The sequence below is a fragment of the Ctenopharyngodon idella genome, chromosome 1, assembly GCF_019924925.1.
Source record: "Ctenopharyngodon idella isolate HZGC_01 chromosome 1, HZGC01, whole genome shotgun sequence".
In the NCBI taxonomy this organism is placed as follows: Eukaryota; Metazoa; Chordata; class Actinopteri; order Cypriniformes; family Xenocyprididae; genus Ctenopharyngodon; species Ctenopharyngodon idella.
The window spans coordinates 42,281,565-42,298,366 of NC_067220.1; the positions used below are offsets into that span (position 1 = coordinate 42,281,565).

General features: G+C 38.7%; 2 protein-coding genes across 8 annotated transcripts in view; both read left to right on the forward strand.

Annotated features, from left to right (window-relative positions):
- The window catches only part of LOC127516088 (gastrula zinc finger protein XlCGF8.2DB-like), a 36,382-nt gene extending 20,722 nt beyond the window's left edge, over nucleotides 1-15,660 (forward strand). The window contains exons 2-3 of the transcript XR_007930934.1: nucleotides 88-2,722; nucleotides 14,038-15,660. The gene's annotated coding sequence lies outside the window, so the exon portion shown is untranslated. The remainder of the gene's footprint in view (nucleotides 1-87; nucleotides 2,723-14,037) is intronic.
- On the forward strand, nucleotides 2,591-15,660 carry LOC127515847 (gastrula zinc finger protein XlCGF57.1-like). Of its 7 annotated transcripts, none has more exons than XR_007930914.1 (4): nucleotides 5,030-5,362; nucleotides 10,052-12,072; nucleotides 12,550-12,682; nucleotides 14,038-15,660. XR_007930914.1 is itself a non-coding variant. In XM_051900106.1 (3 exons), the coding sequence occupies exons 1-2, from the start codon at nucleotides 5,266-5,268 to the stop codon at nucleotides 11,722-11,724; spliced, it is 1,770 nt and encodes a 589-aa protein (XP_051756066.1). In that variant the 5' UTR covers nucleotides 5,030-5,265; the 3' UTR covers nucleotides 11,725-11,750; nucleotides 11,916-15,660. The 7 variants fall into 7 exon arrangements, 3 of the variants coding, with proteins under 3 accessions (XP_051756271.1, XP_051756066.1, XP_051755948.1); XR_007930910.1 differs by having other exon boundaries at nucleotides 10,052-11,750; nucleotides 11,916-12,072; nucleotides 12,550-15,660; XR_007930903.1 differs by having other exon boundaries at nucleotides 10,052-12,682.
- Nucleotides 15,661-16,802: the final 1,142 nt, after the last annotated feature.

Genomic DNA, 16,802 nt, shown 5'->3' on the forward strand with positions numbered 1-16,802 from the left:
GGTCTGTGTTGCAGATCTATTATTTTGGCTATCTCACATTTAATTTCCTTGAGTTTTGACATTGATTTTTTTTATGTTTATTTTTAGATCAGAATGAACTGAACAAAGATTATATCACTTGTCATCAATGTGGGGTGCATTTCACCAAGCAAGCAAGCTTTAAGCAGCACATGAGAAGTCACACTGGAGCGAAGCCTTTCATCTGCCCTCAATGTGGAAAGAGTTTCACAGTGAAACAAAGCCTTGAGGCTCACATCAGAATTCACACTGGAGAAAAGCCTTTCACCTGCTCTCAGTGTGGAAGGAGTTTCGCACAACAAGGACAACTTAAATATCACGTGACAAGCCACACTGGAGAGAAGCCTTTCACCTGCCCTCAATGTGAAAAGAGTTTCACAGCCAAACAAAGCCTTAAAATTCACATGAGAATTCACACTGGAGAGAAGCCTTTCACCTGTCTTCAGTGTGGGATGAGCTTCTCACAACTAAAACACCTTAAACGTCACATAAGAACACACTCTGGAGAGAAGCCTTTCACCTGCTCTCTATGCGGAAAAAGTTACAGAGTGAAACGAAACCTTGAGAGTCACATAAGAACTCACACTGGAGAGAAGCCTTTCACCTGCTCTGAGTGTGGAAAGCGTTTCACAGTAAAACAAAAGCTTGATAGTCACGTAAGAGTTCATACCGGAGAGAAGCCTTTCTCCTGCCCCCAGTGTGGAAAGAGATTCACAGTGAAACAAAGCCTTGATGGTCACATGGCCATTCACACTGGAGAGAAGCCTTTCACCTGCTCTCGATGTGGAAAGAGTTATGCTGTAAAACGAAACCTTGAGTATCACATGAGAATTCACACTGGAGAGAAGCCTTTCGTCTGCCCTCAATGTGGGAACAGTTTCGCAATGAAAAAAAACCTTGTTAGACACATGAACATTCACACTGGAGCAAAGCCTTTCAGCTGCTCAGAGTGTGGAAAGAGTTTCACCGTGAAACATGGCCTTTATAATCACATGAGAATTCACACTGGAGAGAAGCCTTTTACCTGCCCCCAATGTGGAAAGAGTTTCACAGTGAAACATGGCCTTTATAATCACATGAGAATTCACACTGGAGAGAAGCCTTTCGTCTGCCCTCAATGTGGGAACAGTTTTGCAATTAAAAACAACCTTGTGAGACACATGAAAATTCACACTCGAGTGAAGCCTTTCAGCTGCTCTGAGTGTGGAAAGAGTTTCACCGTGAAACATGGCCTTGATAATCACATGAGAGTTCACACTGGAGAGAAGCCTTTCACCTGCTCTGAGTGTGGAAAGAGTTACACATTGAGTCAAAGCCTTGAGAGACACATGAGAATTCACACTGATTCTGCCCTTAATGTGCAAAGAGCTTCATGCAAATCGGACACCTTAACCGTCACAGAGAATTCTCACTGGAAAGAAGCCTTTCGACAGGATAGGGGAATCTCTTCCTCCACCTCTTTGCAGCATCCATCAAAATGAAGAGACTGCAGTCACAGTGTACCAGAAACCCAACCAGCTATCAGAGGACATTGATGTAGTCAATATTTTATATGAAGTTCTAAATGTCTAAATGTAGGTTCGGGAGGAGCCTAAACATTCAGTCCTGTCAATCATAATTACATGAGTACTATATAAGCTGCAAACACTGCGTCATCCCATTGACACGTTTTTTTCCAGCAACCCTCCTCCTCCTCCCCGTCTCCTCCTCTAATTCTCTCTTTCCTCCTACGCGCAGTTCCATAGTCGGGGGTTTTAACTCGGAGCTCGAGCCGAGCTTTGGGTTCGTGCCTCCTCCGCAGACAGCAAGCCAAGTTCGTTTTACTAGTAACCGTTGAGGCTAAATGGGCAGGCGAACTCGTGAAATGATTAGGAGGCCATAAGTGATAAGAGACCAGTTGGGACAATTTGGTCGGGTTGACACGTTTACACAATAGTGTATCTATAAGTTACTATTCATTATAATGGGAGATGATGAACCTCAGCAAGAACACACTGTAAATCAGACATTTGATACAATGGGAGTAGACCTAATTAAAATGCATTAACCAACAATTAGTTAACCATAGTGATAATCTCAGTAAATCATTTGAAGATTGAGTCAGTTGAGTAGCAGCGACATCCACTGCCAGTCGCTCTGGATTTTTTCCCCCTTGTTTGTATTATTATTTATCTACATATTTTATACATTCCTTTTACCTATATATAGATTTCATTTAAACAATGTTGTATACCATTATGTTGTACAAAAAATAGCATGTACATTTCAGCAATCTGTGCAAACTGTAACTGATGGAAAGAAAAATGAATCATCTCTACATGCTTGAGATAAGTAGTCTCTTCAAGACCACAGACACTGTTAAGCAGAAAAATCCTGTTATGTTTAATAAGAACATGTTTATATTTCTTTTTAGATGCAAACAGAGCTTTGACTACACAAATATCTAAGGTTATTCAGTAAACTGCTAATTTCTTATCACTTCATTTCATACCTCATGCTCTTCACCTACATCTGCCTCGTTTCTACAGAAGAGTTAACTTGACAATATGTTTGAATAATTTTGAATTTCAGACAAAAATCTTCCTAATGGAGAGTAACTGGCAAGAGACAATGACAACTTCTAAAATGTCTGGCACCAGACTTGAGGAAGAAGAGAAAATCCTGCAGGTCTTCTCACTGAGCTGCTGCAAAACATAAAGACAGTGTGAGTTGTTTATCACTTTAATTCAAAGAATTAAATTATTCAAACTGTACCTTGGTGTTGTTTCACCCTATTGTGATATATATTCAAGTGAAACTTAAACTAAAAATAAAAAGTAGGGCAGGACTTGATTTTGTCTATCAGGAATTGATTGGATTGCTGGTGTGGTGCATCATAAGATTTGCAGCGGGGAGGGGAAGTTTCCTTTCGTAGGGAACTCAATGCTGCATCAGTTGCTGCCGCTATAGGAATACCTTCAGTGTGTGCCAGTGTCTGAAGCATGTGTGAAATCACGCCGATGCAATTGGCTACAGCAGTCGCATGAAATCACTGGCGTGCTGGCATGTCTATGAAAGGCTGCATAAAACATAATCAGTTTCTTTGTTTTTTGGAAGCTGCTTTGTCGTTTTCATGTGAAAAAGATAGGAGTTTGTGTGTGTTTGTCTTTAGAAAAAAAAAAAATCAAAAGTCAAAAATCAATTCAAGGACAATAAGGGTTAGATAGCCAACGTTTTAGATCTGCACCAAATTCATTTGAAACAGACATCATTGTTTTATCTTTGACATGCTAATGGTTAAATCTTTCATTCTCAAGCTCTTGCTATTAAATCTGGTAAGACTTATACAAGGATATTATCTTTTAGATGCGCTTTGCTATAGCCTTTTCCTCTATTAGACACTGTTAGGCTCAGTTTACACCTGGTACTAACATTCATCTCATCTGTCTAGGGCTCCAAGATATTGAGAGAAAAAAAGAAGATTTAGTAGGAAATTTTGTTTTTCCTGTGAGTGTGGAATATTTCTGTTAATCAGAATATAAAAGAATAAAGTATGGACCTTATGTAGCCCCGCCCCTTTTCAGCGCTGCACTCATTGTCTTTTGTCTTCTGGTTTGTATTTCCACAGCAATCTTACGTATTTATGAATGAACTGCATTACATTACAATGCTCACGATAACTTTCATTAACTCTACAACAAGTAAATCTACTTCACCAGCTAAATATTCTTTGACAGCGATGCCATAGAAATATACAGAGCTACCACAAAAACGGAAGTTCAAAGACAATATTATAAAGATGGCGGCATGCTTATTTCTCTGATGCATAAGGTTTATAATCAATGTGAATATAGCCATTTCTAATATAATTTTACTCATCAGATGTTTTTTAAGTAGCTTTTATAAACGTATCCTCGAAAAAACATTACTGGTGTGAATCTTGAGACAAAACAATGGCACTGACAAATTTTAAGATACAGTATGTTTGACATAAACAAAACGAGTCAAATTATGTTTGAAATTTTATTTTCTGTCATTATTGCCTATTCCATAGACATCAGTGTGTATTTTTACAGTATTTTTTACTTCAAGAGCAGTCGACTGGTTTATTTTGAACAGATTCTCCAGATCGGCTGCACAAGCTCTGATGATTTCACAGATACATCACGATTGGTCGGATTCTCAGATGACAACAATAATATATTTTGTGTTTATTCGGACACCTTCAGTTTCACTAATGCTCACAAAATCTTTTTATAACTGTAAAAAATCTTAGTGTAATATTAATGTTATATTGTGTCATATTAATCAAAATAAAACAGATTAAAAATACATACAGACACCATTTTATGGTATTTAATAGCATTAGCTTGTGTTGAACTATTTTTGTACAAACAGGCGATGTATTAAGCAGTACATGAAGTACTGAGTGAAGAGTGTTTCTGACATGACTTTGCTTGTATGGACAAAATCAGTTGAAACATTCATCAAAATCTCTTCCTTTGTGTTCCACAATGCAGAAATAAAGTCATACAGTTTTCTTAAATGTATAGGTTACCTATAATAGGTGCATATGTGATAATAAGAAATATAACAGCCATGAAAAATACAGATTTTGTTCTCATGATAATGAAATTATTCAGCTGTTTTTCCTAGCATTAGCAACAAACGGTTCTGGTCAGTGTGTCACTCACCACTTTATAGCTAAAAGGCTCTGTCTCTGTATAGAACTCATCTATGTCTAATCTATTTGTCAATTTTTTTACTTCAAATTTTACATCGGCATTTTCATGGGTTCATCAGATCAACGCCCTCTAACGGCGAACCGGTATATATGACGTAACGAAGACTCGTTGCTGAAATCACGTGACCAGGCCAATTTGATTCGCGATCCGAATCATTAGGCTTGTTCAAGGTGCATCGGCGCTGCGCAGACTGATCGGCGTATGACATCAATGTACCGCGAGAGCATTTGGAGAGCATACGACTCCTTATGCTTTTGAATCGCTCTCGCGCTACTTTGATGTCATACGCTGATCGGTTTGCGCAGCGCCGATGCACCTTGAACAAGCCTACTATTTCCAAACAAAAGAAACGGTTACGTTTCGGATCTTCATGAGGCAGTGTTTTTAAAGCGCCTATCACTACATTAAAGCTGCAGTTATTTTAAAGCAAACCAGCTTCGGATGTAGAGTCTCGATTAGAGAATATAGTGAATCAAAACTGACTGATAGAGAGCTATCTGCGAAATAAACTTGATCGATAAAGATGGAGCAGCATGAAAACAACCAGACCGCACAGGCACCAGATGTCAAGACGGAAACCTGCCAGTCGACTAGTCCTAAACAGAAGGATATAATGCAGTGTAAGTTGGTTATTTATCAGTTACAAAGACTCAAATATGACAACAATGAATTTGTTAATTCCGTTAATTGTTGTTCGTGACTAATAAGTGTCAAATGATTTATGCTTATAAAGCCTAGAAAGGTCGTTCAGATGGTTCAGAAAGGTTAATTCAGATGTTCAGCTGACCACAATAGTTGGGGGTTTAACAATATATTTTTCAAATGAGCTGACTGAAACCAGAGAAGCCAAGCAGGCTACAGCAGAAAAAAAAACTCTTTTATATGCTTGGATAATTGATAATTCATCCCTTTTAATAATAATAATAATAACTAAAACAACGACATCACTTTGCAAGCAAACACATTCATCTTGACAGTCTTTTTTTTCCAAGCTTCCATTTGATGATAATGTCAGTCAGCCGGTCTTTATCACAAAATAAATGCCTTAAAGGGTTAGTTCATCCAAAAATAACATTTCTGTCATTAAGTACTCACCCTTCCTCCTAAACCCATAAGACCTTTGTTCATCTTCAGAAAACAAATTAAGATATTTTTGATGAAATCCAAGAGGTTTTTTTTTTTTGTGATTCATAGAAAGTGATGTATTTACTGTCATTAAAGGTCCAGAAAAGTAGTAAAGACATTGTTAAAATAGTCAACGTGACTACAGTGGTTCAACCTTAATGTTATGAAGCGACGAGAACACATTTGTGCGCAAAAACAAAACAAAAATAACGAATTTATTCAACAATCTCGTCTCTCCCCTGTCGTTCTCTTGCGCAGTTGACGTTGTAGGCACAATGCAGCGCTTCCGTGTGCCGGCTCAGTATTGGCCAGCTCCTGCGTCAGCATCACGCGCATGTGTCGTGCTGCTCATATGAACAGTGTCGACCAATACGTAGCCGGCGTTCAGATGTAAACATGGAATGACGTAATTACGTTGCTTTCTATGGGGGATAAAAAAAAAACATCAAAAATATCTTGATTTGTGTTCTGAAGATGAAAGAAGGTCTTACGAGTGTGGAATGACATGAGGGTGAGTAATTAATGACAGAAATTTCATTTTTGGGTGAACTAACCTTTTAAGGGTGATACTACATCCCTCCACACAATGACAGTATATTATCCTGTTTATTACACATCTATAGCTACTAACCAAATAAATAAAAGGACACTTTAGTTTATTTTATAATCTTTCCCCTATATTTTGACTTTTAACAATAAATTAGTCCACTATCAATTAGCCTAGCAACAAGACGAATACTGTAAAAAATATTACAGTAATATTGATACTGAAGTCTTCATTTTCACTGCAATCAAAAACTGAGAACAGTACCGCCACACTATATTTATAGATAATAAAGTTTTTCTTAGGGCACCAACTGAAAGCAAAACATATTTAAATCATATATACATTTTGGATCTGTTTTTTGATAAACATAAGTGAGTTGGATTTTAGTACCATGTATAAATGGGGCCTAACAGTGTCTAATAGAGGGAAATGATATTGGGTCATTCTGTGTCAAATCAACCAAATTTCAGAAACTTCCCCGGCTCAATCAACTCAGTTGCATAGAACATATCTGTCTGAGTGCCAGAAATATTCCTTTTCCAAAGTTTACATGTCTGTAACTCTAAAAGTATTCAAGATTCTCATTCTTAATAAACTTTCCTTTTGAAATCTTAATTTTCAATGCCCTAAATAGTTCAGTCCCATAGATATGGGATCTCAAAGCAGCTCCATGTTCAAATTGTTGAATTTTACCCATTTTCAGTGATCGAAAACCAAATGTGGTTGACTTTGCACACAGCTGATATTTATTGTGTTTAAAGAGGAATGTGTGAAGAATAAATCATGTTTAAACTAGAAATGCATCTTGTTTCCCTCTATCAAAAGAATTGCATAAAACATAACTCTATGAGTACCAAAAACAAACATTTTTCCAAAGTTTAAAGATATCTTAATGTCATTTTAGATTCTTGTTCTTATGAAACTTTTCTTTTGGAATCTTCATTTTTAAGGCCCTATATGGTCATATATATCATAGATATAGGGATGTCAATGCAGTAACGTGTAGTTACGATACTGCGTATTTGAACTCTTGGTAGCCTCAGAAGCTGTTAAAATGAACAAAATCCCTTCTTCCAAATATCCCTAACTGATTCAAATATAGATTCTTAAAAATACACTTTTGGGAGTAAGTTAATGTGCCTCAACTTAACCATTTTCAGTGGATTTTTGTTACTCAGAGAGTAATGTTTTATGCATTTCTTTTGATGGAGGGAAACAAGATTAATTTCTAGTTTAAACATTATTTATTCTTCAGACATTCCTCTTTAAATGCAGTAAGTATCAGCTGTGTGCAAAGTGATCCACATTTGGTTTTTATCAATGAAATGGGGTAAAATTCAACAATTTGAACATAGAGCTGCTTTGAGATGCCCATATCTATGGGACTGAACTATATAGGGCTCTGATTTCAAAAGGAATGAAATCTAGGAGGATATTAAGATATTTTGAATACTTTTAGAGTTACAGGCATGTAAACTTTGGAAAAGGAATATTTATGGCACTCAGGTATGTTCTATGCAATTGAGTTGATAGAAAAGCACGAAATACATTTCTAGTTTCAAAATTACTTTTACCTCTTTAAAAGAAAAAAGTATAAGCTGTGTGCAAAGTGACCCACATTTGGTTTTTGACTACTGAAAATGAGTACAATTTACCAATTTACTCATAGAGCCACAATAATATCTCCATATCTCTGGGAATCAGCCATTGAGGGCCTTCAAAATGCAGTTACCAAAAGGAAAGTTTGTTAAGAACCAGAATCTAAAAGAATATTAAGACATCTTTTAATATTTCTTGAGTTATAGGAATGCAAACTTGCGGCAAAAAACACACTAAGTGCTGTTTGCCATTTTTGAACTGTCATCGTTGGCATATAATGAAACAAAGATTGCTAAAGTCAACAAATTAACTAATAGACCTACCAATCTCTGTGTAAAAACAGCATAATGATGCTGCCACCTTTTTAAAGTCATTTTATACCCCTCTAATTCCAAATCTCTGGTGAAAATTGTCATTTTGACCCCCCTCTACAAAATTACTACATACTAATTACTAATATACATCTGTGAAATTTAAAGGTGCTGTATGCAATTTCTCAAATTCGTTGTTGAACACTGTTGATATTTGAAATCAACCCAAACAAACCCACCCCTCTCTTCATTGCTCCGCCTCCAAAGTCATACTCCAATCCTAACCACCCTGCTCCGAGTCGGTCTCAAACCCCAGCCTGATCGCTGCTGGCATGTGAGGCGAATGCACTACGAATGACGTTACACACCACATTCTCTAGCAGTTGTCAGTGTGCAGTAGTTTAACTGCAAAACTCTCACTATCTGGCCACTGTTACACACGAAAAATAAAGCACAGATGATGAACGAATGACAAGGAAGCACAAAAAACACATACAGTACACACGAGTAAATACAAACAAGAGTTTGTTGTTAATCGCCAACAGCACAGCAGCTCCAGACAATCAAAACCCGTGTTATTTACATGATAAGGAATCAAAGCAGCCTCCACGTTTGTTTTCAGGCCTTCCCGCTTAGCTCTCTCCAGCGCTGGAAAGCTTTTCTAATATAAACGCGGGTCCTAAAGCACTTGCCCAGTCATAATCCTTCATGGCAGACAGTGGTCGGAGGAGAACACCAGAAAATGTGACAGAATGGACAATACGCGTCTATTTGAGGTTGTATTATCCCGCTCTGCATATGCACAACTTCTGCGTTGCATCCATATTGCTGCGGTAGTCAGTGTTACACAGTGTTCGGCCGTACACAGATTACATTACCTGGCCACTGTGGCTCCGCCCCCAGTGTCGTTTAGATTTTTTATAGAAATAAAAACCATTTAGTTCAGTTGCACAACGGATGCTAAAATTATAAACTGAAAGTGTTTGCTCTTGTCCATACAGCACGCACTGCACAGTGCAGCAGGAGTCAGATTTCACTTATCACATGATCAGTAAGGAGAGATGACTGACAGGACGGTGGCGGAGGATTTGGTGCACAACAGATCCTGAGTGCCATTGACAAATATTTGATCTTGTAAAATGTGCAGTCAGTACTGCTGCCCCCTATAAACAGAGTATGTGTGATCGCGAATGCAAAAGTGAAAAGTGAGCACGCATTCAAAAGCGATTTCAATTAGGGTGTACTCACACTAGGCACGGTTGCCTTGAACCGAGCCCGAGTGCGAACCGCGCTCAAGCCCAACTGAACCATGCTCTGGCCCACCTCTTCCAAGCGGGCCAGGGATGGCTAAACGAACTGCTCCTGGGCACGGTATGGAGCAATCACACTAGTTAAACAAACCGGGCTTTGGGGGTCAAACGCGCTCGGTCACGGTTCAGAGCGCCTAGTGTGACTACACCTGTAGGCCTATACACAGAGTGCCCGTGATAGCAAATTCAAAAGATAAAGTGAAAAGCGAGCACACATTCAGAATCCCCCCTTTCCCCCCAGTGGTACCGGTATTACTGCTTTTGTTGCAAGTTTATATACCAGTGTGAAAACTTCCTCACATTGACATCCCTATGTCACGGTCTGTGTTGCAGATCTACTACTTTGCCTATCTCACATTTATTTTCCTTGAATTGAGTTTTGAAATTGTTGTTTTTTTTTTTTTACTTTTATTTTAGATCAGAATGAACTGAAGGAAGATTATATCACTTGCCATCAATGTGGGGTGCATTTCACAAAGCAAGCAAGCTTTAAGCAGCACATGAGGAGTCATACTGGAGTGAAGCCTTTCATCTGCCCTCAATGTGGAAAGGGTTTCACATTAAAACAAGGCCTTGAGGCTCACATCAGAATTCACACTGGAGAGAAGCCTTTCTCCTGCTTTGTGTGTGGAAAGAGTTTCGCACAACAAGGACAACTTAAATATCATGTGACAAGCCACACTGGAGAGAAGCCTTTCACCTGCCCTCAATGTGAAAAGAGTTTCACAGCCAAACAAAGCCTTAAAATTCACATGAGAATTCACACTGGAGAGAAGCCTTTCACCTGTCTTCAGTGTGGAATGAGCTTCTCACAAGTAAAACACCTTAAGCGTCACATAAGAACACACACTGGAGAGAAGCCTTTCACCTGCATTCAATGTGGAAAGAGTTACAAAGTGAAACAAAGCCTTGAAAGTCACATGAGAATTCACACTGGAGAGAAGCCTTTCACCTGCCCCCAATGTGGAAAGAGTTACAGATTGAAACAAAGCCTTGAATGTCACTTGAAAAGTCACACTGGAGAGAAGCCTTTTACCTGCCCCCAATGTGGAAAGAGTTTCACAGTGAAACAAAGCCTTGACAGTCACATGACCATTCACACTGGAGAAAAGCCATTCACCTGCTCTCAATGTGGAAAGAGTTTCGCTATAAAACGTTACCTTGAGTATCACATGAGAATTCACACTGGAGAGAAGCCTTTCAGCTGCCCTCAATGTGGAAACAGATTCGCAATGAAAAGTAACCTTGAGAAACACATGAGAATTCACACCGGAGAGAAGCCTTTCTCCTGCCCCCAGTGTGGAAAGAGATTCACAGTAAAACAAAGCCTTGACAGTCACATGACCTTTCACAATGGAGAAAGGCCATTCATCTGCTCTCAATGTGGAAAGGGTTTTGATGTGAAACTAAAACTTGAGTATCACATGAGAATTCACACTGGAGAGAAGCCTTTCGTCTGCCCTCAATGTGGAAAGAGTTTCTCAATGAAAAACAACCTTGAGAGACACATGAAAATTCACATTGGAGCGAAGCCTTTCAGCTGCTTCGAGTGTGGAAAGAGTTTCACCGTGAAACAAGGCCTCGATATTCACATGAGAGTTCACAGTGGAGTGAAGCCTTTCATCTGCCCCCAGTGTGGAAAGAGATTCACAGTGAAACAAAGCCTTGAGAGTCACATGATGCATCACACTGGAGAGAAGCCTTTCACTTGCTCTGAATGTGGAAAGAGTTTCACAGTGAAACAAAGCTTTGAGATACACATGAGAATTCACACTGGAGAGAAGCCTTTCACCTGCTCTCTGTGTGGAAAGAGTTTCACAGTAAAACAAAGCCTTGAGAGACACATGAGAAATCACACTGGTGAAAGGCCTTTCAACTGTCCTCACTGTGCGAAGACCTTCACGCAAATGGGACACCTTAACCGTCACATGAAAAATCACACTGGAAAGATGCCTTTTGACAGAGCGGGGGAATCTCCTCCTCCACCTGTTTGCAGCATCCATCAAAATGAAGTGACTGCAGTCATTGTGTACCAGAAATCCAACCAGCTATCGGAAGAGATTGATGTAGTCAATATTTTATATGATTAGGAGGCCACATTTACATCCCTACTCAAGCAAGTGTTTCAATTGTTCATTATAATGGGGGATGCTGAACCTCAGCAAGAACACATAGATAAAACATTTGATACAATGGGAGTAGACCTAAATAAAATTGATTGACCAACACTTTTTTGCCCATAAGCTATTAAGGTTAAATGTATTTGGCTTGCTGTCCACAGTGGAGGGGCTCGAGGAAGCAGCTTCAACTCGAGCTTAGATATACCCCTCAGTGGGACTACTAAAGCTTGGAAGATGAGTATGGTAGCAAAATGCCTAAATTATGTTGGTGGAGCTGAGGAGGTGGAGGGATGCCAAAACAGCTGATGCCGGTGCAAGGTGAACGGCTGCTTATATGCTCCAGCAGTTAATTGAAAGATTAGATTGGTTCACTCCTCCCGAAATTACGTTTAGGAACTTCACTTATTCTACATATTTTATACATTCATTTATGTAATGTTTTCTAATACTGTATAACCTTATATTGTACAAAGAATAGCATGTGCATTTCATTAATCTGTGCAAACTGTAACTGACAGAAAGAAAAACTTTATCATCTCTACATGCTTGAGATAAGTAGTCTCTTCAAGACCACAGACACTGTTAAGCAGAAAATTCCCATAGTTTTTATAAGAACATGTATATATTTTTTTTTTAGATGCAAACAGAGCTTTGACTGCACAAATATCTAAAGTTATTCAGTAAACTGCTAATTCCTTATCACTTGATTTCATGCCTCATGCTCTTCACCTACATCTGCCTCGTTTCTACAGAAGAGTTAACTTGACAATATGTTTGAATAATTTTGAATTTCAGACAAAAATCTTCCTGATGGAGAGTAACTGGCAAGAGACAATGACAACTTCTAAAATGTCTGGCACCAGACTTGAGGAAGAAGAGAAAATCCTGCAGGTCTTCTCACTGAGCTGCTGCAAAACATAAAGACAGTGTGAGTTGTTTCACTTTCATTCAAAGAATTAAATTATTCAAACTGTACCTTGGTGTTGTTTCACCCTATTGTAACATATATCCAAGTGAAACAGCTTCATAAACTAAAAAAAAATGCAGGGCGGGACTTGATTTGGTCCATCAGGAATTGATTGGATCACTGGATCTGACGATCCAGAAGACAAAGAAGCTGATGACGTTTTATGCAGGCGCCCTTTCATAGACATGATAGCATGCCTCAGCAACTGAGCATAGCGTCAGCAACTGTTGCATGCAAATCGGACACATAGTCCTATGTTTGGGAGCAGAGCATGTTCAGTCTGCTCTCGAGGGAGCTGGCTGCACCCATTGTAATCGCTTCACAGTGAAGAAGCTCCTCTCTTGCCTGGCTCTCTTTGCGGGGATTAGGAGTTAGACATCTGTGCCTCTCGGTTCTGGTCCTGCTGCTGTTAAGGCGACTTCGATTGTTGGGGTTGCAGATAGAGCTAGCAGAGGACTTCGAGGCAGGCATATCCCTTTCTCGCGCCTTACCCATTAGCTCTAGAGCTCTCATATCGGATCCGGAAGCCCACTCTGCAGCTTCTACTGATCTGACTGAGGGAATGTTATTGGCATTTGGCTCTGAGGAAGATGTAACAAGAATTGAGGTGGACATTGTCAGTGAGCCCACCCACGGACAGTCAGATAGACAGAGGGTTATTAACAGAACAGTTGTAAAGTAGGGGTGGGGCGGAAGGGTAATTGATTCACATATGATTCACTTCATGGGGAATCGATTCTCACACTTTGGCCACTGCCTACAACACACTGTATCCTTTACTGGAAACTGAAAGTAACTCACTCCCGCTAAACGTTTAGAAATCTTCCACCCGGGAATAATACAGGTCAACACCATTGAGACTAAAAGTTTGCTAAGAAGTATTTCCTTCTAAAGCAAGGTGGTATTTGACTCTGGTAAGCGACTGGGGGGAGTGGCCTTGGACAGCAACATGCCCAGTGCGTTATGGGTGTTAAAGTTTTTCTACGTATTTGAGAAGCGTTTCGCTGCAGCCTGCGGTGGACATCCAACCCGGCCTACATCCAAGTGTGACATCAGAAGCCAGGCCCATAGCACGCTGCAGCCGATTCTTAAGATTTTATTGGTCATATCAATCACAGTACTCATTGCCTATACCAAACACTGATCCCTAACCCTACCCATCACTGTAACCTTAACCAACGAAATTAGCTGCAGGGCGGGTGAAGTGAAGTGGTTTGGGGGGGGAAAACGCGCTTTCTTATTAACTTTGAGCATCGAGAAGACTTAACACTCACACCTAATTCTTTATCATTTACTTCTTATATTTGTCTTGACAGATGTCCGCACTGAAACCCACCTAAAACATACCCTTATGCCTGAAACACACTCAAAACCTACCCTTATGCCCAAAAATCCTTTCAATCAGAAACCTACATACAACAAATCAGGTTTCCGAGGCGGCACAGGGATGGGGAGTCATGTAACGTCTGGACTAATGCACGATAATCGATTGAGCTTAAAGTTTTACGAAAAACTTTTACCCTTCTGAACTGGTTAGTTAAATCACGGCCTGGGCTCCAGCCAGACTGACTTTTATGGGTCCGTTGTCACTTTAGTTGCCTCGGCAGATGCTAAGCAGAAACTTCTTCAGGTTCCTAGGTGACTTCAGAGATCTCCTAGATTGACCCCATGCTAGGCACAAAGGGCCATGTGGCCACAGACACATTGTGGAAACACCCAATAGACACACATACGGACATTCTCTGCATTTAACTCATAATTAAACTATCCCAGAATGTTATATGATGTATTCCTGTGTGTATGCATGTCCCTATGTTATAATTAGCCTAGATATGATTTTTAGTTATTTTAGGATAAATTTAAATGTTCATAATCATATGTGAGAATGTACCACTCTTTTAATGTCTTCCCACCCTATTGTATTTGTTCTTGAAATGATCCTTTCTTTATGCCTTAATTGATGATGTGTATCATGTTACAATAAAATGCATTATATTATTTGTACTACACTTTGGGGTAAAAGCTGTACTAATCTGACACTTTGCTTAGATTTAGTTGTATTTATTCATAGTTTAATTTATCAAAATCCATTATATTCACACTTAATTTTGTCTCTGTTGCTGCTCATAAATCAGGTCACTTTAACATTTTGATTTTCACTACATGCTTTTGTACTGTTAGTACTAGAAGAGGAGAATTATTCTTCTTGGCCATAAGAAGATCGTACTGTTAAGTTTGGTGGACAAATTGAAATTAATTCTAAAACTAAAACTAATTCTGCAAGCTGATCTAAACCATATATATTCATAATTAATTATAATCTGTTATGATTTTTTAAATATATATTTCACCTTTGAGCTAAATCCGCTACAGTCACCATAAATACAGTATACATATCTATGGGTGACGTATTGGGCACAGGCGTAGCTTCTGACGACACCCTTGGATGTGGGCAGAGTTGGATGTCCACCGCAGGCTGCAGCGAGCCCTACTTGACCTATTTGGCAAAAGGGAAGACAACAGCCTTTTTTCTTTGTTTTCTCTAGTCTGGTAGTACCGATTTCAAATGTTTCGCCTTTCTATGGCCATAGACAGCCACGTTTTATTGAAAGCCCATTTTGCCAGCAGTGAATTGACAGAAAGAGTAGTTTACATCTATGACTTATTATTTACATCTCTTTTACTCTTTCTGTCAATTCCATTTCCTAAATGGAAATTACTATCCCCTTGTGTTGGTGCTGTACCCATACATAGAAATGTTGGTTATAAAAATTGTTTATTCAATCTTATTATGTATGTGCACTCAAAAGAGTCATCAAAGAACATTCCATAGAATATTTGGCCTGGTTGGATTTTGATACCATCATGATGTTTTTGAATGCTTTATTCCAGTGCACAGATTATGTTATTTTAACACCTAAATAAACAGTTTCACAAAAGTTGCAGCTTTGGTCTGGTTTTATTTTCTTAGTAAATACACGTGATATAAATGTTTTATTTTACTGACTATTTAAAACAAACAAACAAAAAAAAAAAAAAACATACCAAGTAGAGATTTTTATCTTATGAATATATAATGAAAATTTTAAATTTGGTATAAGAATATATGTGGCACACGCTCTTTTCAGTCCACCTTTCTTCTGCTTCTAATTACTCTTTTTTTCTTTTTTTTTCTTCTTTGTATTACATAGTAACACTCTAAGAACTGCACTCTTGTGGTCTGCTCTTTAAATAAACAATATCTCATGAATAATCACATCGCTATTACACTGTTTTCAATGAATATGTTTTAACACAAAATTAGGTAAACAACATAAACCCAAACATCCATACACTGATTGTTGATGTCTGTGAGTGTCTAAATGATGCATTAGTTTAAAACTTTATGTATACAATGTGTTTTTGAAATCATCCAGATTATCTGATTGTCTCACAATTTCTGGATCTCAAGCTGTAGTATCACAGGGTTGCTATAATCAATACAACTAACATCATCCATATAGTCAGAGCTTTCAACTCTGAGTGAGATCAGTTAAACAAGTCATTACATGGTGATTGTCATCAGTATAACCATCAGTACAACACCTGATTGCATTTCATCTTGGCTTTTCTAGCCATAACAAATGTGTCTTATAAACATAGTTACAGCAGCCAGAAAAAAAAATTAGTTTGTGTTCTGTCTACACTACAAATGGCTGTCCCCTCAAATAGTGCCCTATTTAAGGGTAGAGATTTGAGATTTCAAAACATTTCGAACTAGTGACATAACGAAGCCTCGTTTGTTGAAATCATGTGATTCCAGTTTGATTCGTGCTCTGAACCACTGATTCGAAACAAAAGATTCATAAATGTTTCGAAGCTTCACGGTGCCCATATTAACTAAATAAAAGCTAATATATACACTATATTGCCAAAAGTATTGGGACACCCCTTCAAATCATTGAATTCAGGTGTTCCAACCACTTCCATGGCCACAGGTGTATAAAATCAAGCACCTAGGCATGCAGACTGCTTCTACAAACATTTGTGAATGAATGGGTCCCTCTCAGGAGCTCAGTGAATTCAAGCGTGGTACCGTGAT